The 24,465-nt window shown below is 38.6% G+C and overlaps 2 protein-coding genes across 15 annotated transcripts in view; one reads left to right on the forward strand and one right to left on the reverse strand.

Moving 5' to 3' along the window:
• LOC127431711 (protein AF-10-like) overlaps window positions 1-5,834 on the reverse strand; it is a 69,878-nt gene extending 64,044 nt beyond the window's left edge. The window contains exons 1-3 of one of the 14 annotated variants that reach the window (XM_051682237.1): window positions 4,961-5,317; window positions 4,708-4,731; window positions 3,749-3,828 (exon numbers count right to left, since the gene is read on the reverse strand). In XM_051682237.1, the coding sequence (XP_051538197.1) occupies window positions 3,749-3,828; window positions 4,708-4,731; window positions 4,961-5,057 (201 nt within the window). In that variant the 5' untranslated portion in view covers window positions 5,058-5,317. Of the gene's footprint in view, window positions 1-3,748; window positions 3,829-4,703; window positions 4,872-4,960; window positions 5,319-5,396 lie in introns of those variants that run through there. The other 13 variants (XM_051682233.1, XM_051682239.1, XM_051682229.1 and 10 more) reach the window with 13 other exon arrangements.
• Window positions 5,835-16,569: 10,735 nt separating this feature from the next.
• LOC127432071 (SKI/DACH domain-containing protein 1-like) lies at window positions 16,570-23,479 on the forward strand. The gene has a single exon (XM_051682863.1). The coding sequence runs from the start codon at window positions 18,913-18,915 to the stop codon at window positions 21,289-21,291; it is 2,379 nt and encodes a 792-aa protein (XP_051538823.1). The 5' UTR covers window positions 16,570-18,912; the 3' UTR covers window positions 21,292-23,479.
• Window positions 23,480-24,465: the final 986 nt, after the last annotated feature.

Below are 24,465 nucleotides of genomic sequence, written 5' to 3' on the forward strand. Positions count from 1 at the left end.
AACATTAGGAATAAGTGGCTTATTTAAACAAAGTTCCAGAACACGTCAATTTGGGACTATATGTTTTGTCTGGGACATTTCTCTAAGGATACTTTTGAGAACTATTATGACTCAGACTTTGTAAAGAAACTGATATTAATAGATGGAGCCATGCCAACTATATTGGACAGGACAGTATTGCCGGTGAGTAACAAATTTAATACTACCGTTTCTGTCTGTCTTTGTTTGATATGTACGGAATTATATACTCACAGATTACTTTATTAGAAACACCTGTACACCTACTTATTCATGCGAATATCTAATCAGCCAATCATGTGGCAGTAGTGCAATGCATAAAATCAGCCAGATACAGGTCAGGAGCGTCAGTTAATGTTCACATCAACCATCAGAATGGGTAAAAAATTTGATCTCAGTGATTTCCACCGTGGCATGATTGTTGGTGCCAGACAGGCTGGTTTGAGTATTTCTGTAACTGCTGATCTGCTGGGATTTTTACACACACAACAGTCTCTAGAGTTTACAAAAACAAAAAACATCCAGTGAACGGCAGTTCTGCAGAGAGAAACACCTTGTTGATGAGAGAGGTCAACGGAGATTGGCCAGACTGGTTTGAGTGGACAGAAAGGCTACAGTAACTCAGATAATCAATCTGTACAATTGTAGTGAGCAGAACAGCATCAGAATATCATGACCAAAATCTTATATCATGATACGAGTAATTTTATATCACAATAACGATATATCACGATATAGTATAATGCATTTTTTATAAATCAATAAAAATTTGTTCATTTATTAAATAACTACATTGTACTGCCTATTTTTGTATAATTCAATCAGTTAATTAAATACTTCCTCTCATATAATTTTCTCTTTATTTGAAACTTGACATGTCCAAGTAAAAAAAAACAAACAAAACAAAAAAACACTGGGGCCTGGGTAGCTCAGCGAGTAAAGATGCTGACTACCACCCCTGGAGTCACGAGTTCGAATCCAGGGCGTGCTGAGTGACTCCAGCCAGGTCTCCCAAGCAACCAAATTGGCCCGGTTGCTAGGGAGGGTAGAGTCACATGGGGTAACCTCCTCATGGTCGCTATAATGTGTGGTTCTCGCTCTCGGTGGGGCACGTGGCGAGTTGTGCTGGATGCTGCAGAGAATAGCGTGAAGCCTCCGCGGTAACGCACTCAACAAGCCATGTGATAAGATGTGCGGACTGACTGTCTCAGACGCGGAGGCAACTGAGATTCGTCCTCCGCCACCCGGATTGAGGTGAGTCACTACGCCACCACGAGGACTTAGAGCGCGTTGGGAATTCCAAATTGGGGAGAAAAAAAAAATAAAAATAACAAATTGAAATCATTCAAACCATCATGCTACATTTCAAATTCAGTCTGATATGTTGTTGACTAATATTATTATTATTATAAACTTTCCTCAAGAAACCCAAGATCTTCCCAAAGCAAAGCAACAAAGAAAATAACACATAAGTAAAAAAAATAAAAAAAAATAAATGAAAATGAAAACATAAATTTCTGGCATAAAATATCCAAAATTATGTAAACACTTCTTGCAGAATAAATATTCAGTAAAAATAAACACACACACACAAAAAAACAAAAACAAAAAAAAATGGAAAAAACAAATATGACCGAATTAATGCAGTCTTTTGGCTTTACTAATATTATTTTGCATGCTTCACTTGAGGTAAAACAAATAGCTTGTATTAGGAGGTCTCATGCGACACAGTTTACAGATTACATTTTTCTGTTCTGTGTTGGCTTTTGTGAACATATACCACAGATGTCGCGCCTGTTTTAATAGCAAGCTCCTCTTCACTTTCTTGACTTGTTTGGGAGTTGTCCCGTTCTGTGGAGATGTTTATCATGGTTTTTACTGGGTCAAAAATGATTTATTAGCTCCAGTAATTCCACTATGCGCTCTCACGTAAATACCGGGAAGCCTGCTGAATTCACGTGCTTTTCGTGCTCCAGAGATAGTGGGCACGACACACACATGAAACACATTTGTGTGTCAAAAGCGCCTAACATAAGATGAACGTCATTGAATTTGCTTGGGCGCCTGCTGAAAATATTTTAATGCCATGAAAACCATGTCTATGTTTCTTAAATTCGCAGTCTCACGTGAAGCCCTGCCCACTGATAGATAAGACCACGCTGCGAACATGGATATCGTGATATACACGATATAGCAAAACCTCTATCGACTGACACTTTATATCATCTCCATGATATATATCGTCATAATGTAGAATGCACAACACGTCGAATCTTGAGGCAGATGGGCTACAACAGCAGAAGACCACATTTGGCTCTTTATTAGGACCATTGTGTTCCTGATAAAGTGCTCAGAGAGTGTACGGTCAGACGGTATTTTAAAAATCGCAAAATAAACCAACACTGAGCGGTTGTGATTATTACACAGTTACTTATCAAAGAATTACATGATTGTTCATGAAATATTGATGTGAGATTAAATAATTTTATTATGTAAGAAAAACATGTAGCGCAGAGTTCAACAAAAGACATCGGTGTACTACAAGCTAGTGGCTGCAGTCTCATCTGTCTTGTATTAGCCATGAAGTCACGTATTTTGGCCGAAATGAATGCATCAGGACGCCCATTATCCCATATTTAAGCAGCGAAAAAGTCAAGGGCAATCCCCCCAACCCAGTCGACTGGTGAACATCTAATATTTCCCATAAGACATAATGTGAATTGAAGAGGCCAGACTACAGAGGTGAACACCCGGGCCGACCATCCATTAAAGCTGGATACAGATTTATTAACCCTTCACATTCACAGCTTGTGTTAGGTGAATGAATATTTTCACAGTTCTCAGCTTTATATAGCATTATTCTATCACCATATCTTGTACGCCTAATAATACAAGCGCTTTCAGGGGATTTTGTAAATCGTTTTCATTCTTTTATTCTTGGAAAAAACAGTGTTTCAGACAGAGGGCCAAAAACAGGGTGGAAAAGGGTCATTTAAAGGTTCACTCAATAATTCTTTCCCCTTTAAAAAAAGTTGTACTCCTTAAGAAATTAACTGTAATTTTGAAATGTATGTATAAAATCATGAGCTCTCACATGAGATGAAGAACCCAGTCATATCAGTAACCTTACAAAAGCTGTTTAAATCTACATGGAAGAGAGTCCATGGACTTCCAAGGAAGTAACCGCCTTGTTATTGAACACTTTCACTCATGAATTACATTAATTACGGCTCACTGATAAAAGTGAATTTCTACAATGTCACCTGCAACTGAAAACTATTGCGTTTGGACGATGCTGCATCCATGACCCTTGGTGTCAGTGTAAGTCCAAGACAACATCTAAAAATTACTGAATGCACCTTTAATACAATTTTATGACCTTTACTAACATTATAAGTGAACCTCGAGGAAAATAATAAAGCAGTTTTTTTTTTTTTAATATATAAAACTGTCTGATCACAGAGGATTAGACTCAACAGCTAAACACCCTATGCCTGGCCATAAATTATGTTTATTATGTCCCTCACTCCAGCTACTAAACGTTTTAGGCTGCATTAGTGACTTGAAAACTGCAAGACAGGTTAATTACCAGTTTAACATATAAATATTAAATATTATCTGTTAAATGGAAACTGCAAACAAACCCACAATATACAAAAAGAGGAAGGAGGTCTGAATTTCAGCAAAACAAGACAGTCTGAAAGATTTGTATGAAGATGAGGAAACTCACCACCCTGGCAGCTCGTTCCTGTGATTCACATTTCCTGCAGAACCAGGGGCCTGTGGGGACCTGGACAATTCCATAGCAGGCTGAAACAACAGGAATGAAGGACACACGAGTTGAAGAGACTTGCTTCCATATACTGTATCTGACAACTTGACCTGTCAGTACTGAAGAGTACCATGCAAGTGTTGTTTTCAAGTAATGTGTTGGGGAGAAGGTTAGGGCAACAATATGATTTTGTAATCCTAAACTGGAAGGCAAGAAAATTTGCAATCCAAGGCAAGAAGAGCACAGTTTGCTACTTCCAAACATCAAACATTAATACAACTGGAATAGCCATGATATAGTCAATCTATAGCTATAAGAACACAATCATATAATAAAACTAGAACATATAACTGTATATTCAAACCTAACCAAAACAAAAGAAGTTATAACCCAAACAGTAACATTAGCAGCTGACTATGGGTCTAGATTAACTATTTTAACCATTTGAACAGGACCTACAAAACAAATGTGGAAGAAAGCACAGCTCTAAACACAAAGCTAAGATTTGTTAGAACAAAAAAAATATTTCAGTCTGTCGGTGAGAACCTAATTATCAAACCTGTTCCACAAGTAAATAGTAAAGTGATGTCCAATTATCCACTGTATAAGAACAAAAACTTTTTAGGAATTAATGCTTTAGGCTTAAATGTCTGTCAGCCCCATTCACACGTGCAACCAGGTAAATTACAGGAAAACTGTTGGGTTGCCTATACTGGTAAATGTACCAAATGTACTGTTCACACATATCATCAATAATTAAATTGATAGGTAATGATAAAACTTTGCAATAAGGAAAATTGCCAGAGCAAAATTTACCAGTATTTTCAAAAGGGTCGTGGTCACACATGACCTCTAAACAGGAAATTGTAGGTAATTCTCTGAAAAAATGCTGTATGTGTGAACATACACTTACTTACTTACTTTTGCTCTTCCACACATGACTGTATCAATGAAGGACCAAAAGGGCGATTTTCTGAAATCAAGATATTTACTTAACTATGTCATCTGACGCATTATACAAACTAAATGACATAAAATCAGACAACATGAAAGCCAGTTGGCTGCACGTGGGAAAAATAATCATGACCCTGACAAGAGTCAGCTAAATACCAGTGGTTGACAGCTTTGCTGACTGGTCATAAATGTAATTAAAATGTTAACTGTAATGACCTAGAGAGCTTGTCTGACTCATCTCTGTTTCCACTGCTATGACTGGCACGTTGTTGGTCCTAAGACTGTGTAGATAATGAACAGCCACGAGCGACATGCTGTTAGCCGTGTAGCGCTCGTGCTAAACACATAACACCAGCACACAGACGGGCCTTAGTGAAACCGTTGGTACACAAGTATTGGTACACATACAAAATACCGCGAACTAACCATTTAAATAACAAAAATGTCTTCAGAACATCGCAATAACAGAAATAAGCACCAGTGGTTGGGCGACACGTTAAAGTATTTATAATGGTTGGCAAAGCTATGCTAAGCTAATCCTCTCGCCTCAACAGCAGGGGACATTTCAAAACATCCGCATCAAATACCCTCCCCGCAAGGAAAACTACTCACTTATCAACACTAGGGTTATTAAGGCTGCATTTTTGTTTACCTTGGTGGACGGCAACGTTACAGCCGTGACCGTCGCAGTAGACTAGAGGGTTTTCGGCCCAGCCTCTCTCATCCGAGCAAACACAGCAGCCTCCGATCATCTCCTTCATATTACTCGCCAAGTCGTCGTCTTCCTCTGCCAGATACAGCTCGCTGGATACCATCTACCACCACCACCACCACACAATGACCAACAAAAATGCGGTCGGGCGTTTGTCTTACGAATCCCTATCTCCCCTGTAAGCCGTATTTCATGTCCCATTTCGATGAACAGCCATATTTCAGTTACGTTGGTGTTTAAAGGGGTATATATATATATATATATATATATATATATATATATTAAAAAAAAATTTTTTTTTTTTTTTTTTTTTTTTTGCGCTCAACACACAAACCCCGAACTGAAGACTCTCGGGATGTGGAGGCGCGTGTGCGCATGCGCGGAAAAGGTAGAACGGGGGAGTCGTTGGACTGAAAGAGGTCTCGCGGGGCTGTTTGATGCAAGCGCCAAGCGCCATTGAATTTTCCGCTAGCGGTGGACGGGCTACGGTGCACTGAACGTCTTGCGCTAGGCACGATTTGGGTTTTTTGTTGTGCACTGCAATGCCAACGTATGATGTTGAACGTAAGTTACACAGCAGTGTATTAATCAGATTCCGATTACACGTGCAAAAAAACTGTTTCCAAATTCATTACACTATGTATCACAGTTTTTATTCCTGGGTAGTACGTGTTATTTCCTAATTGCTTATGCCTCAAAAGTATAGAAAATGGCTATTATTCCCCACAAACTTTGCTTTTGTGACCAGGACAGTGATATTTTGAAATTTACCTATTTCCAATGAGAAAATGGGAGAATTTGTGTCTTTTCGTTCACATGAAGTCAGAAAAAACAACAAAATATGAATCCAAATTAACATGTATTTGTACTAAACTAATACAAAAATGACTACAAAAGATTTAGAAGTGAGTAGTTTTTTGAGATTTACAATTATACTGTGAATCACTTTCACAAATCAGCCCCCAATGTACTCATCATAATTCAAGGCATCCAGCAAGGTTTTGATGCTGTTGTAATCCTCTTTGTGGTGCACCGTGTGAGCCAGGGGAAGAGACGGGTACTTGTTACCATTATGGAGCAGCATGGCTTTGAGGCTCCTGGATGAGCTGTCAATGAATTACAGGCGATTCCAATTGTCTCGAACAGACTGGTCACATTGTGGCAGAAGCAGAGCCTATCTTGACAGGTGAAGCTGGAAAAAGGTTGGTGACGCTTCCTCTGATCTGCAACTTGCACACTTTTATCCAACAAGTTCCACTGTTTGAGCCCAGACATCAAAAGTTCGGCATTGCACTCGGTGAGACCAAGATCTCTAATCAAGTCATTGAGGTCTTTTTGGTTGGGGTAGTATGGGTTTCTCTCCTCAGCTCCACCTCTGAAATTGTCATCTGGATCTACAACGTCTTCCTCGCTCTCTGACTTGCTACTCTCTTCTAAAGACGGCTGCTCTCTCTCCGGGGGAGTGGGTACGGGGAGCTCATGGCAGTGTGGCACCGGGGCGATGGATGAAGGAACATCCGGATACGTGATAGCAGGTGCATTCTTGCCAGTCCGATGTTTGGAAGGGTCCACCATGCAGAAGTAGTAGTTGCTTGAGTGGTCATTGGGTTCCCGCCAAATTCTTGGGATAGCAAACTTCATGGCTGTCTTTTCCCCTCTGTACCATCCTACAAAAATACATTTATTTCAACCATGACTAATGTGTAAGAGATTCCAGCAAAAATTTTCATATATGATATATTTTTTCAATAACATTGAAAATTGTAAAACATTTTAAAATTAAAAACATTTACAATTTTAAAAATAAAAAATTTTTATAACATAAAATTCCAAGCAACAATTGTCCATCTTACCTTCCAGAGTTTTTTTGCAGTGCTCGCAGGTGAAATGAGGTGCCCAGGGTTTGTCTTGATCCCCAACAGGAATGCCGAAATAGCCTTGTTAGCCTCACACATCTTAGCAGATGCTTCCATGGAGTACTTTTTCACTCTTGTCTAGATAAATTGGCCGCAGACATAGCAAAATGCGTCTGCTGGATGCTTGCAGCCTCTTGAAGCCATCTCAGAAAAATGCAGATATGTATCCAGCTGGAACTAAACTGAACTTGTGGGCTTAAGGCCCTAGAAAGTGGAAAGTTCTAGAAGTTACTCCAAGTTTACTCAGCACTGAATCTATCTGGAATGTTCTGGAAAATAGGTACATTTCAAAATATCACTGTCCTGGTCACAAAAGCAAAGTTTGTGGGGAATAATAGCCATTTTCTATACTTTTGAAGCATAAGCAATTAGGAAATAACACTTACTACCCAGGAACCAAAAAAAACAAAAACAATTTTTACACAGTGTTATCAGTTTAACCACCACTGAAGATAAAGTCCATACCAGTGCCCCAAAGAGAGCAATGATATTCACTGTAAATGCAAGAGTCACTTCTAGAAAGGTTTAGAGGCTGATGTCAACTTTACCCAAGATAAACTGTTCATATATTTTTATAGCACTAAATATAGGCCTAGAGGTTACTTGATAGGGCACATGCATGACATCACCTGTGGGGCCATGAAAAATACAAAAAAAAAATGGTCTGACGCTTTTTTTAAACTAAGTTCGCAAACGTGCAAATAAACTCACATAAAAACCTTTAAAACAAATCTTGAAACAGACTTTGACCCAACCAATTCCCATAGCGCCATGCCACAGAACTGTAATACAACAGTTCAAATCACTCGCTTTTAATGTTGTGAAAGCTAGACTCGCTCATTTTAATAAATAAGCCCACATGTTTTTGTTTCTACATTAAGGCTGAAATTTATTGTCAGATTTAATTGTCTCCCTCTCTTATGCATCAGATGTTTTGTCTGGCCACTTAACAAAATAAATATTAGTTATGAAAATATTTTGCCATAAGATCCCATCTGATAGAGACACGAATAAACCCTTGCGGTTTGGAACTGGTCAGTTTGAGTTGACCATGATTTGACTGATATATATATATATATATATATATATCACCGATAAGCCACAACATTAAAACCACCTGCCTAATATTGTGTAGGTCCCACTCGTGCCTCCAAAACAGCACAAACCCACATCTCAGAATAGCATTCTGAGATGATATTCTTCTCACCACAATTGTACAGAGCGGTTATCTGAGTTACCGTAGACTTTGTCAGTTCGAACCAGTCTGGTCACTTATCAACAAGGCATTTCCATCCACAGAACTGCTGCTCACTGGATGTTTTTTGTTTTTGGCACCATTCCGAGTAAATTCTAGAGACTGTTGTGTGTGAAAGTCCCAGGATATCAGTCTGGCACCAACAATCATCCATGCGATTATCTAATCAGCCAATCGTGTGGCAGCAATGCAGTGTATAAAATCATTCAGATACGGGTCAGGAGCTTCAGTTAATGTTCACATCAGCTATCAGAATGTGGAAAAAATTTGATCTCAGTGATTTGGACCGTGGCATGATTGTTGATGCTCCTGGTATATTCACACACAACAGTCTCTAGAATTTATTCCAAATGGTGCCAGAAATAAAAAAGTGAGGGGCAGTTATGTGGATGGAAATGCCTTGTTGATGAGAGAGGTCAACGGAGAATGGCAAGACTGGTTCGAACTCACAAAGTCTATGGTAACTCAGATAACTGCTCTGTACAATTGTGGTGAGAAGAATAACATCTCAGAATGCTATTCTGAGATGTGGGTTGGCACTGTTTTGGCGGCACGAGGGGAACCTACAGAATATTAGGCATGTGGTTTTAATGTTGTGGCTGATCAGTGTGTGTGTGTGTGTATATATATATATATATATATATATTACAATAGACTATATGTTTTGTGCACCATCAAATGTTTTGCAGTAAGTAAATTCCGCAGTTGCAATGCTTCACATGCTTGCATTAAAGGAATGTTCTGGGTTCAATACAAGTTAAGCTTCATTGACAGCATTTGTGGCATAATGTTGCTTACCATAAAAATTAATTTCGACTCCTTTAAAAAAAAAAAAAGCAAAAATTGGGGTTTCAGTGAGGCACTTACAGTGGAAGTGAATGGGGTCAATGAAAGTGAATGTTGCCTATTTTTTGAGGGATTAAACACAGAAATGTGAACCTTATAATTTTATAAAAGCACTTGTATTAATTATTTTGTTAAAACTTGTGCATTATTTGAGCTGTGTTAAGTTGACATTTTTACAGTTGTTTTAGGGATTTAGGGCAAAGTCTTTCTAGCAAGTCAGTTCACTGTAGGCCATCTTTGGAACACTCTCAGGAGGCTATTTCCAGTCATGCCAATGCAGCTCCAATCTACTTGAATAGGGGAACACCAAAATCTCAAAAACGGTTGGTCAAGATTACAATCAAAGAACATATTTCAAATCAGCAATAACATTTGATAATATTGGAATCATAAACTGTGCTTCTTTACCTCATATTACACTAAAACACAATTTTCCCGGCTTGTATAGCTAATGCGCATGTGCATTAGCGAGTTGATTGACAGGCGATGTCTGTATCTAAAAGATGATTGTCTCTTTTACCTGTAAGGCAAAAGAGTGTGACCGTTGGATGCCAGAGCATCTTGTTTGGGCGTTCCAATTTCTCCCATTCATTTAAAAAGAAGTGGCCGGTCTCTGCTAAATAGTCTCTGTTTAGGGTTTGTTGACATTACATCGTCATGGTAACGAAGTTGTAAAATTGGCTATAACTTTACACAGAAAAGGTTTGTAAGTGATTTTATCACACTAAAATCACTTTTACATGCATATCCTTTATGTCTTGTTGCTATACTTTTGAAATAGTGAGTATTTTAATGTTAAAAAATTGGCCCCATTCACTTTCATTGCAAGTGCCTCACTAGGGAGGGACGAGTGGTAATCAATATTATGTCGCAAATTTTGTCGATTAAGCTTAACTTGTATTGAACCCGGAACATTCCTTTAAGATGAGAAAAAGTTTAGTTTCATAATTTTTTTTATAGGTCGTGTGGCGTCGCGTTGCGTCTTCTGCAAATATGGACTCACTGTGCGTAAAGACACTTATTTTAGCCAACACTCTTCAATTATGATGATCATTATAATATGTAATATTTATATTAGCTTATGTGTTGAATCATGCAGGGCTCCAGACTGCGACTAAATGATCGCAAATGCGACCAAAAATAATTGATTGCGACAATAATTTAAAATCTAGTCGCCATTGGCGACAGTCTGGTTGTGTGCGTTCATATGCGGTTTCGTTAGATATCATCTTGTGAATTATTGAATACATCTTTAGCACGCACCAGTGTGTCTCGCGATGCTTTTCACCTGTTCTGTTTTTGACGAGTTCGCTTGCTGCACCGCACGCAACAACAAACTCAGTGCGAGAGAGTCGGGAAGAAATGACTCTTTTGAACAGGATCTTTTTCATGAATCACCCGTAAAGAACTGTGGGGCTGTGTCTCGTTTCGAAGGCTGCGTGCTAGGTAGGATGCGTCCTTTGAAGGCTGCAGTATACTGAGTGTCCTGCTTTAAACAGATCTCGTTTAAACGAGACGGCCTTCATAGGACAAACGGAACGTAACATGGTTGCTATGACAGCATGCCACTCTTTAACAAGCGCAAGCACTTTGAGTGAGAAGGGAACAAAGTCCCTCTGGAAGCGAATGTAAGAGGTAAATTTTAGGAGAGTTATAAAGATGTAAAGAGAAGAGAAAATAGATTTTACAGGTGTACTTTTAGTCTAATACTTTATTTTAATTATATATTAATATAATTATACATATTATCTGCACCCATCAACTGAGGTACTTCAACTTGGGAATTAACATTACTTGCGTTTGAACATCATATTTACGGGCAAATTGCCGTTATTTTTTTTTTAGACATTTCCGTTGAAGCAAAGAATTGTGGGTTGTGAGTGCCCACGGAGGATACACCTCATGCATCCTCCGAATTCCCATGAAAGAAGGTCGCATTCGAAGGCTGCATTCGAAGTGTCCTACTCGCTTTTCTGAAACGAGACAGCCTCGATGACGTAGGGCGCATCCTTCCAAAGCAGACACAGCCAGGGTTTGAACTCAGGAGCTAAGGCTAGCAGATTGAATCAGATTCACTTTCTTAGCTTATCAGCCAAGTGAGCTCACAACTGGGAGTGCAGACATTTCAAAATAAGAGTCCCAAGTGTATTTCGGGCTTTATAATTAAAAGTCCCATATTGTGTACCAGCTTTTTTCATCTGGTAATTATTGATTGGGATTGGAGTAGCACAAACTGAATCTGGAATTTTATTCAATTTGCACTCTTGTAGTCTCTGTGTCTGGGCCATCCGGTAACAGTAAAGAAAGACTAAAGCAATATTTTTAAACAATTTACATAGAGAGAGAGAGAGAGAGAGAGAGAGAGAGAGATGAGATCAAGCTTTTGACACTTAGGACAGTTGAGGGACTTGTACACAACTATGCAAACATTCATTGACCCTCAAGAAGACAACACACTACTATATGTGTACTATATGTAATTATCTGTAATGTAGATTCTGAAGGGCAGTACTTAATATAAAAATATTTTATCTCTCATAGTTTTAATTTAACTCTCATAAAGGGTATGAAAATGTATGAGACAAAAGTGAATGCAAACTTCTCAACTATATATACTGTTTATTAAACCTCTGAATAATGGGTTATCAGCTAGGCAACTAAAAACAGACATTTGGGTCCTTAATGTTTCAGTTTAGGCCTGTCATTTTTTAAGTCTGGAGCCCTGATCATGTACAGTAGATACATTTGAACTGTTTCTTTATTTTAACTTTTAGGTGGCAGACGGCTTGAATGGGGTACAATACATTTTGACCTGCAAAGATCAGTATTTTTCTGATTGGTGAATAAAGGACTACCTGTCATAAATAAACAACATAAACTGGCCTGCCAGCATGTCACGGTTATACCTAAAATGTTTGAAAACATTTATTAATTTGTGTGCCTGAAGGTGTTGGGCTTGATTTTACACATAGCTAGAACGTGAAGCAGTTCAATGCTTAGAAAAATACACGTACAAATGTTTTTTTGTAAGCTATTAAATGTTCTAAAACGCATAGACTAGATTATTAACTTTTTGTCCTAAATTTATTTTCAGGACATTTTAGGTTGTTAAATAGAATTTATAACCTTCACTCATAGAATATGTTCACTGTGGTCCCATGGTGTTTGGCACAGTATGGACATCACTTTTTTCCCTGCCTCAGCCCTTTTTCACTTTCAAATGTTTGCGTGATCAGAGACTGACTCGCTGTCGGAGCAATTTCTTTTGGTGGGGGCAATGTTGATTTGGGGCCATTTTACAACCCCACGATAGTTCAGCGAATAAATCGGTCACCAGATGCTGACAGCTATGCCCGAAAAGTGCTTTTTTTTTTTTTTTTTTTTTTTTGCATTATTAATGTAACATCATCGCGCATACTGTTATGATATTCTGAGCATTCAAACCCATCATGAGCCAGTAAAAATTTCCTTAGAATAAATAACGAAGCTTGATTAGTTAATACTGAGCAAAATGCTTAAATCATATTGAATTATGAAATTGTAATTATTTTTTCATGAGGTCTTTATTAACGTTCCTATAGGCTAAACATAGCCTATGTGGCGACGTTAATTTTTTGTAATTTTTTTTTGTTTTAATACATTATCGCATATCCTACATTTGCCATAGATTTCTAGAAAATAGGCTAGATGCACAGCTGCAAGAAATTTTTATGTTTCCAATATAAAGTATGTTCCTCAAGGTCTAGTTATACGTAGCCTATTGCTTGGAATTCACATAAGGCCACACATCCAACAACTTGTTTCGACTAATAAAGTTCTTGCCTTTTCATACGTATTGTTTATTTGAAAACTTTCTGGTGACCAGTGTGTCTAATGACTTTACCTAGGAAGTCAATATAACCTATAACTTTTCAAACCTAATAAAATCATTTAATTTAATATGAGACTATATTCAAATTGCACATTTTAAATAGGCCTATATTTAAGTAACGGTGATGGTGACATGTTTTCATATGAAATAGGGCCACACATGTTTTAAGATAAAATTTTCTTTTTTAAGGGTGTTAATCATGGGTTATTAGTCTTAAAAGAAGAGGGTGATATGTACGATGTGTTTTTTACTGTCAGGTGCTAAGATGCTCCAGATTTAGAACCAGGGATTCGGACCAATAAGCAATGGAAAGTGTTTGCTTTAGCAGAGGTTCTCTTCTGCGCAAAGACTTGTGGGTAAACCAGGGGCACACACACACACACACACACACACACAGACAGATATGACATGGCAGGGTGAAAGGTTATTTCAGCCCACCCCTAACCCGTGTACTCCGTAAATGCACGTTGCATGTACCAATGCAACCTGAACCCGTGGTGTCTTAAATACATTTTTTTTTTTTTTTTTTTAAGGAAGGAACCGACTTTTCAAATTGTTGGCGTAAATAACATATTAGCTTCCGAAGCTTTTGTAATTGAGTCTTTTTGAACATGCTGAACAAGGGAACAAGTTGCGTTTTGAGTGTGCATCATGATATGAATGGGCAAACCAGAGCCATTGTGATTACAGTCATATGGGGGGGGGGGGGGGGGGGGGGGGGGGGTGTTCTCTTGTGTGTCAAAGACAAAGATATTGAAACCTACATTGCCTTGGCATATACCGTAGGTTTAGAATGTATTCGTCCCACGAGATTTTCTCTTGTGGTGTTAAGTAACGTCGCTTAACATTTATTTGCCTGCATCATCTTGAAATAACTTTTCGACAACTTAGTGGAGCAGTCACGCACGTTTTGATTGTGCTTTAACGAGATGTATAGCTCTACTACGTGACCGTATGGAACCTATTTATCGTGAATACAAAGAAAACATTTTCCAAAATCAGTTGGTACATCTATCAGTTAAGATAATGGAAAAACCTCAAAATCACAAGCTGAGAAAAACTTACACTGCCCTCTTTACATTTGTGGACAACGTCAATCTCAAATAAACGTATGCATTGTTCTATTGTTTTGTAAAGCGCGACGAACAAACGTCCTCTTACCTCACACGCTTTCTAATGTGAGAATCTTCGTCAAAGTTAGAGCTGGCGATCCTTTGTCAAAGGTATGCCCACATTTAACAATCTTCCTAATTTAATGATAAATTGAGTGCATTGCGCTTTTTCATTTGTCACCGGGCGTGTTTCCCATGCTGTTTGAGACTGCCCGCACGTTGTTGTGAGGTAGCCCACGCTGACCCCTGCTTGGTGAGTCCGTCACGTCTGATGGTGCAGGGGCCATCCTGCTTTTACTAGCCGACAAGAAATGACTCCAACTCAAAACGGTCCCAATAAGATAGAAACGATCATGTCATGAACGTTTAAATGATCTTCGTAATTAGAGAAAGAAATCACACGTGTTAACAGAACACATGGGTTGATACCTGTCAGTTCGTTCAAAAATGAAAGGATAAGCCTACAATTTTACAACCGTGCAGAGTAAGAGCCTTATATAAATATTAAATGACATTGGCACTGGCATTTATCTAGTCGTCGAGATCAAAGTATTGTGTGTATTGTCAGACAATAAACTCAGTAACTGTATGAAAGTTATAAGGAGTATTTTATTGCATTTAGGTCCATGCCCTATATAAAAATACTTGCCAACATCAGCCTATATAAGAAAAGAAGAAATATAGTTGCGAGTCGAGACCACAAAAGAAGAATACATATACCTCCAGTGCGCAGTAAACACGGTTTATTAATAATAATAATAATAATAAAATGCTTCTGAAGTAATAAAAACCCAACATTGTGCACGTGCCTTAATCAATAGGCAAATGCATTTCTTAGTTTTCAACTTGATGTTCCAAAAGTGCTCAACTCTGAAAACGTCTTCAAGCAGGACGACAACAATTTCTGGAGGCAAAACCCTCAACTCTTCACCCATGACGACGCATACTGGGTAGAAGATCAATCATTATCACTCATGTCACAATTGAGGGCTGTTCAAGCTGTGAGGTTTCAGAATCAAAGGACCAGGACCTGCATATTGTCTTTCAAATTATATGTGCCCCTTGGATAAAAGTTTTAGACTACAACAAAGGTTGGATTAAAATTGACTAACAGTATTCTGCAAAGTAGAACATTTAAATACGAGTGTATATGGGGAGGGGACAATGTTGATACATGTTGTTAATTAACACAGGTAATAAAAACAATGTGATGGAAATCAATATAGACATTTGGTTGCTGTATGGTAGAACAACTACATGAATACTGCTGCTATTTACGCTTTGGGATAAAATAAATATCAAATGTCAACGTCCGAAATAGAGAATAGGCTAATGCTACAGATGGCATAAATACAATTCTGTTATGGATCGGTTAGCAATTCTATTGTCATTTATACATTTAAAACACGTATGTGATTGATCAGTTATAAACTATTTAGGCTTTTAAAACATGCAGAAGGGGGGTGTTTTTTCAATATTTGCAGTCATAAACATTCGAAGTAGCATGATTCACGGTAATAAGGAGTTGCACTATAGGAATCGACGCTGAAGGATTAACACAAGACCGAGTCCAAATCTTTATGAATTAGGGCTAGTATATTAATGTTGCCATACCCTGCGTGTCGAGTGAGATGGGAACACGTACATTCAAAGAAATCCCAGTTGGCTGTGGTGATTAACACGAACCAGTTCCACCACGTATATTTAGGTTTCTGTGAACACCATCATCTGATAAACACCCACCGTGATGCAATCGCATTTAAAAATTCATTATAAATATCAGCAACTTGCAATGGCGGCGCAGTGGGTTTAACTGATCTTAAACCTTGTAGGTGAGCGCCATTAAAGGTCTTTCAATCAATATAAATAACAATAATGTCAAGACAACATACAGCTTAATGGTTTACATTCTCTTAATTCTCATATCATGTTATTGTGTATCCAATAGGCCTATTCCCCCATTGTGACTCGTATTATATAGTAAAATAATGACAAATATCAAATAAAACTGAAAAGCCAATAAAAATGGAGAACACCGTGGTTCAAATCACGACACAGCACTGGACTGCTCAACCTGAATCGTTAGCTTTCCCTTTTATATAAGGTGGCAGAAGATATATAGGATATGGCAGGGGCAGGTCTGGTCATCTGCATTCAGTTGTTCGGATTGGTTGACATTGCATGCGTAAATGAATGAACAATTTACTTTCATTGTACTGAACGGCCATAAACTCTGCAAAGTATCGATCGCTTTCTTTTTTGGTCTTAATAAACCGACTGAAAAGCAAGGCCTCACGTGCGCCCGCCGGTTATTTCACTGCATGGGATAAGAAGCAGCCACAAGAGCACTTTTGTTTTTTAAAAGCGTACACCATGCATATTTGAATGCTGTATCAAAAGTGTGTAGTGTTTTACACCCATCTGTCAGTAAGTTTTTTGAAAGAATGGCAAATGTGTATGCCTATTTAAGATTGTCACACGGTTGTCGTCAAGTGCCTGACTAACAATGTAAACACATGATAAAAGCTGAATTGTATTTATTGCCTTGATATCACTTTTCATTTTTGGTTCATTCTCTTTCCTCGCCATTGCAAAAAAAACGGCATATGTCTGTACATTGACACAGGGGGAGGGGGAAGTCTTTGCTCGTGAAGACACGTTATTTTCTCTTTTACGTTGGTAGGAAGTGAAAAATGGACCGCATGTTCAGCTGCAAAAAGTATGAATAAGCTACTAGCACTCTAACTTACACACACTCACACACTTTGAAGTACAGATCTAGGGCAGAATCAAACAAATACAATTCTCCTTGTTCCTTTCCAGATCGATATAATTAAAACATACATTTTAACCATCACTTCAAATCTCCATTGACGACCAAACCACAACTGGCAAGATTACACTAAACCTTAAACATGCCGTTTCACTTGTACGTATGTTTGTTTTGTTGTTTAATTTTTGTACACACGTGTTTTATTCCCTTCACATTATTATATCTTTATTCATCAGTTCTGATTTCCAAACATCAAGATATGCATCGATTTGCAACTGTAAAAAGATAGAATAAATAGCTCTGAAGATTTCTTATGTTATTCAAGTTATTCTACACACCGGTATATCTGTATAATGAGCTATGTGTGTACATCTACACACACACACTGGTATCATGGCGTGCATACACAAACTCATAGACATGCATAGGCTACACATTTACTCAAAATGGCAAAAAAGGCACAAAAAATAACAACAAAAATCTAAGATAATGTATATTGTGATGACACATGTAGAATAAAATCAAAGAAATAATAATAATAATTCAATTCAAAAGAGCTTTAAGATTAGTCAAATGCAATTATATATATTTTCCATTTGCTTTAAACTTACAACGTAACTCTTTAATGTTTTCTTCAAATGTCAGGTTTAATCTTTGTTTGAGTAGCAGTAAATCGCGGAAATGAGGTAAATCACAAAATAATAAATGCATTCAATTTTGCAAGGTATAAAAAAATTCCATATACACGAAAAATTTAAATAAGACCTGATGATGTGATAACACGATCATGTTAAATTTGTTAAATGCATGGTTTAATTTTAGGCTGCTCAACATCAAATGCAGTCAAACATGCCCATCTGTCAGCGTCAATATTTTTTTAAAACAACAACCAAAGCACAAAGTTGTTACAAAAAACTCATGCAAAATGTCTTCAACCCGATCTCACGAAAATTCGTACATATTTTACGATTTGGCGAATTCCTATGTGTTGAATATTAATATCTAATCATGAACTTGTCACCAGCGAATTATTTGCTCTATTCAAGAGAGGTGGGATTACAACAGTATGGTAATTAACTATGGGGTTGGGGGTGGCCATGGGTGGAATATCCATTTTTATTGCATCACCTGTCAGTAACGTCCAATCAGCGTCGACTTTGAGGGCATTAATTGATGAAGGTGTCTCCGGCCTTGCTCACGTCCCACTGTCATTTATTTGTGACTAAACCAGGAGCGGGAATAGCAGCTGCATTTTGGTCTGTAATTTCTCTCTCTCTCTCTCTCTCTCTCTCTCTCTCTGTCGCTCACTCTCTCTCTCTCTTTCTCCCTTCCCTACTCTCTTTTATCCTTCTCACTGGCAGTGCTGTTCACCTTCCTCTTTTCCTCATGGCCAAATGGGAAGGGAGTTGAGGGAGCGCAGGTATACAGGAGCTCAGACAGGCAGCAGCCAGCCTGTCGGCAACATCACAAACATTCCATCGATCATGCAGTGCTCAGGTCAATGGATTGATTATTTTAATTCAAACAGACCATTTTATTTTTCTATTTAAAACTTTTTTGTTGTTGTTGTTCATGCCGCAGTGTGGACATTGCATAGTCCATGCTGGACTGATCAGCCTCATGTCTTGAAATAAAGAAGCTACTTTAAGGACATCCGTGGCGCTAAATGTTGGAATTAATGCAATGAAGAAAATGGGGGACTTGGAATCCGGTTTTGAAGAAATGCAGGGTGTAAGGCTTGGCTATTTGGTTATCAAAGGCAAACAAATGTTTGCCCTTTCTCAAGTCTTCACCGACCTCTTGAAAAATATCCCGCGGACTACTGTGCACAAACGCATGGACCATTTAAACGTGAAGAAGCATCACTGTGATTTGGAGGAATTACGAAAGCTCAAAGCAATAAATTCTATAGCTTTCCACGCAGCTAAATGTACCCTGATTTCAAGAGAGGACGTTGAGGCTCTGTATTTCTCATGTAAAACTGAACGCGTATTGAAATCAAACAAAAAAAGGGAAAAGACAAGAAACTCAACTGAAAAAGTATGCGAAGACAAAAATCGCACAGCTGCCAGAAGTGACATTTGGAGAGAGAAAGTTTGGTTAAGTTTGCATAGCGTTCCACAGACTTTCTCATTCAAAACTAAAGCTGTTCGACAGGACACAGCCCCTCGCACTCACTCAAATCTACCTCAAATTTACAGTAAATCCTTTGCCCGTGACTTTCAACCGGTCACGAAGTCGGCATCTACACCCTTTAAAAACTATGAAACAGCTCAAATTCCTCACAACTGTGTGGCTTTTAATCAGAAACATGCATTTATTCGGAGCGTTGTGAACCGACAGCCGCTCCTCTATCAGTCCGCCATTGCAGCGCAGCCAAAGCACCAAGGCAACGCAGACCTACTTTACAAAAGGAAGAGGAAGCGCGAGAGCAGCGCGAGGCAGTTTTGGTCAAGGAGCAGACGCGGCCATCCGGTTCTGGTCGTCCCGAAGTGCTGTAAACCCAACGGATCTTTAAGTCAGTTTCATAACCTCGAGCATGGATTGTATGTCGACCCACGGCACACTGGGCATTTTCAGGAAAGCTGCAGCAGCGACACGGAATCTAGTTCCATCTCAGAACGGGTGAACAACGATTCGGATTTTGTATCGAGTTTCTCAACCACCAGCAACTCCGCAACTTCAGATGAGGAGGAGGATGACTCCCTCTCGGATTCTTCAGATGTCAGCACCGATGAAGAAAGCTCCTCTCAGTCTGACTCCAGCTCTGTGTCCAGTCAAGTCTCAGTGCAGAGTATTCGATTCAGGCGTGCACGCTTCTCAAGTCTCAACACAAAAGCACCTTTGGTCTTACAGCCTACTTTTCACTACAGGCCTAATCTGCTAAACATACACACTAACCAAGGAGGAACGACTACTTTGAACTGTGAAAGAACGGTCAAAACACAGAAATCGGACTTTACACAGTGCAGGGATGGACGCAAGGATGGTGATGCCGCAAACGTGCTAAACTTCTGCACGGTGGGGGGCTGTTTTCCAGATGTAAGAGAAAATGAGGGCTCTGAATCAGTGTCACGCCTTGAATTTTCAAATGATCCAAAGACAACATACATTACAGAAATTGGCCTTACACCTATTGCAAATGGAACCAAGGCGTTTCCTCAACAAAGAATACCAGGATCTACATGCAAATGCTCACAAGGCTTGATCACACACTGTGTTCCAGACAAAGAGATAACGCTTTGTAAGTCCTCTGACAGCAGTCTTTCATTAGCAGCAAATTTCAAGAGGGAAGCAAAAACTTCTCTCAAACTGCCATCACCTCTGAAACCTATCAAAACAGAGGCCGAGGAGCCCATCTCTACTTCAGGCTTCAACGACGAGGGCATCGGGGCTGTGAAAACGCCACCGTTTTTTCTAAATAATGTGAAAATTAAAGTCGAGGATAGCTTTGACGAATATGAATATGCAAATCCGCCCCTGGAATATCAATGTAAGGATAACGATGCCGATGACTTGGCCATCAGTAATCCTTTTAAGGAAACTGACCACTGCAAAGAAACCATTAAAGCCTCAGTGAGCTCTGTTCAAAAACAAGAACCAAGAAGCACTTTAAACACTCCTTGTTCCGAGGAAGGAGAATGCAAAAATGCTACAAGGGTCCGAAAAAACTACAGGGCAATGCTTCTGGGTAAAAAACCCGAAAGTGTCAAGACATCAGCTAAATCAAATGCAAAAGTTGACAAGAGCCCCCGTTCTGCAGGAAAATGTGCGAGCAGTGAGGGGTCAAACGAAGACTGTGCTGGGGCGAGCAAGCGCAAACGAGCGAGCACCAATGTAGCATCTCTGAAAAAGCCCTTCAGCTTCATGGCGAATTTTCCCTCTCCACCGTCACTTATTATTGGCAGCGATGGCGATTTGAGTCCCGCTTACTCTTTGAACTCTTTTAGAAGTAACCAGCTGCCTCATCGTTCCAACCCAGTGTGGGGATGGCAGCTCGGTCATTCCGTTGTTCCTCCCCCTCCAAGCCACAAATTCAGGAAAGCCTCTGTTATCCCTTGAATTGTTCTTTTGAGCTCGAGGGAAATTACTTAAAACTGTGACAAGCACTGATAACCGTTAGTTGTTTGATGATGTTTCCAGTGTTGTTTTGAACGAATACGTCGGCCTGTTGTTACGGTGCAGATATCATCGTCGTAAAGCACAGGCTGATATATCCATCGATGTTTACGACTCTGGAATATACAGAGGTATTTATAATAAGCTGATCTAGCAAGAAAAAGTCGTTTTCAAAATGTCATTATTTACATTGTCAAAGTTGACCGGCTGGACTAGACTCTCATTTAGAAAATGTTGGCTCATTTTGCAGGCAGGGTTAACTATCTCATATGATGGCATTACAGTGATTGTCAGGTTTGTGTCAAATAAATGGTAGATTTTGTCATTAAGACACCTGATATTGGCATATTTTGGGCCAATCTTTTGTATTTTCCCTTTTTATTTGATCTATTGACAACCCCACTATACTGTCTTTCAGAATTACTGTAAGCCTATGGGCTACACCATTCTTATTTATTCATTTTAAGGGTGTTTCCCAATTGTTGTAGCTTGGCTGTGTTCACTCATACGCAGCACACCATAACTCTCACAGTAGGCCCAACAATGGCCCTTTAGATTCAACTGACAATCAAGAGCTGTTTGATTTGCACGAAGCAATCGAAGGAAAAACGCCAAATCGAAGTCCTTCTTGCACACTCATAACTTATGGTATAGACCAGCTCAAGCACAAATTTGCCATGCATTGCACTTTGCTAATGCCCATTAAGGTGAATTGGTTGTTTCTTTCTATTTTAGATTTTCTCAAGAAAAAGAGCCATCGCAAGTTATCCCAAAAAAAAAAAAAAAAAAAAAAAACTTTTTAAATCTGTAAACTTGGTGCTATTTCCTTTTACTGTCCGTTTTCCTTTGAGAGGAAGGTTTGTTAGTCGTTCTTATTTTGAAATGTTTGAGATTTAAACACATATGTAATTGCATACGTGACAACATCAAGGTGCTTCGCAGAATATATACACATTCTGGCCAGGGTATATTTACTAACTGTACTTACTGTTTATTTCTCATTGACTCAAGAGCTTTGTCATTTTCGTATGGTGTCTTGGTTATATTTTCCTTCACTAAGCCTAATGAGCACATGGAATGCCTTGGCACTAAAAGCGTTTCCTAAAATATATTAAAAAAAAACAATTGGTGTTCCACTCCAGCACCCTGCCAATGCCTTGTGATGCATGTACGGTGACGTACCATATTTGTTTAATTAAGCAAAAGCAGACTGTCTCTAAAACAGGCATTTAAAGTGAATTGTTTCTGTGATTGGATCCCCCAATGAGTAAAGTCAAGAAATTAAGAATTTTCGGATTATTTTGCCAAGGACCGAAAAGCAGATAGCCGACTGTTTTTGTGAATCAGACTCAACTGCATCTTAATTTCCTGCACAAAAGACTATGCAGATTTGGCTAAAGCGAGGCTACGGAGTTCACATCATTCTGAGAAAACACGTAATAGACTTTAACGGTGTCGTATTAATACATTGGCCCATTGCGTGTATTGTGTATTAAATGTGTAAGTGGGGATATACACTATGTAGCCTATGAAGTGAAAATAAATCGATTTGTGAATGTTCCAAAATCTGATAGAGTGTGAAATTCAGACAGGTGAATGATTAAAGTAGTCCTATATTTTTGTAATGCCATTATTTAAAGTCCGCTCTCTCGAGCCTGTAAAATGAACTTTTTGTTCTGCGGGTTCAAAGTGCACTGCGGACTGACAGAATAGCTAAGTCGTCCTAACATCAGAAGAATTCAAAACTAGCCAAATAAAACTGAATGTAGCTCACACAACACAACTTCCATTAAGTTAAAGAATTTCACGATCTCCACGATGAACAGAAAATGGAAAATGGGCGGTGACGCACTGTAAACATGGTAGCTTATATATCTGGTCAATGTGGACTCGGTTTTTTATTCTTCTGCTTTTGCTACAATACTTGAGGTCAGATTTTATGACATGAACTTTTTAATCTGAAGTCACTGGTTGTTTATAAAAATGCATATTTATTTTGTGATTTTCCTGTTTTTTATACCATTGTTGTGTAGGATAAATGCACTCGAAATGAAAACTTGAATGGTGGATTTGAAGCACTTTCTTTTTCTTTTCTGGTTAAACTGTTCATTAAATACATCTGAGTGTGTGATATGAGGTGATCGTTCATTTTTAGCTTTTAACTCCTTAATATGTATTGTTATTATTATATTCGACCATTTTTGGTCCATTCCTGAAAAGGCCACTACGAATAGCCTTAAAGTAATATGGGGTTCCAGCAAGTGTGAGATAAAACCCCAGTATAAGTTGTTTATTTGAAGAAAAAAAAGAAAAAAGCGTTGATGTGGGGGAGGAGTTTGGAAACTGATGGCCTTGTTCCCTGCTATACAATACAAGCACTCGAGCACCCCATTTATAAGCCTATACACATGAGCTAGCTTGGGCTATACTCTAATTAGGGAAAAGCGAGTACGTCTACATTACTAGAAACACAGCACATTTCCAAGTGTGGAGTTGTAAAGACACGATCTGGTTACACTTCCGTGTTTTCATATGTTTTAGCTTTTACCATGGTCTAATCAGTAAGTGTGTAAGAGAGAGCAAAAGAGTGAGAGAGAGAGAGACGAAGCAGCATAATGTCTCATATAGTTTGTATGCAGGCAGCTATTCTTCCTTGCTTCAAGAAGAGGAAGATACAATTAAGAGGAGGAAAGAGAAGGACAATATATATATATATATATATATATATATATATATATATATATATATATATATGCGACTACCATAATCGCCGTGCAGTTGGCCAGATCATAAAAAGCATCGTAGCTCTAGAGTTACTCATAAACAATACAGACAAAAGGGGACGAATTAAAAAGTTAACTTTGTTTTTTGTGCATACCAAATCAAGTGCCGTTGTTGCCTGCAGAGTTTGGTCAAAATGGCGAGAGGGGGTTTGGAAAGGGTCGGGGTTCTTCTAAATTACAAATAATTTTCTATTGATAGGCTTTGTAAGCCTACTAATAAATTCACCTGATTTAACTCTTGTAAGCATAACTGATTAAGTGCATAACCATAGCCATTTATATCGTCCCCGCGTCTACATCAGATCTATTAAAAACGGTTGTGTGTAGAATCATC

The sequence above is a fragment of the Myxocyprinus asiaticus genome, chromosome 41 (genome assembly GCF_019703515.2).
Source record: "Myxocyprinus asiaticus isolate MX2 ecotype Aquarium Trade chromosome 41, UBuf_Myxa_2, whole genome shotgun sequence".
In the NCBI taxonomy this organism is placed as follows: Eukaryota; Metazoa; Chordata; class Actinopteri; order Cypriniformes; family Catostomidae; genus Myxocyprinus; species Myxocyprinus asiaticus.

Bases quoted from the DNA above. Each gene is read 5' to 3' on its own strand.
- LOC127432071 (XM_051682863.1), top strand. From the start codon at position 18,913: ATGAAGAAAATGGGGGACTTGGAATCCGGTTTTGAAGAAATGCAGGGT.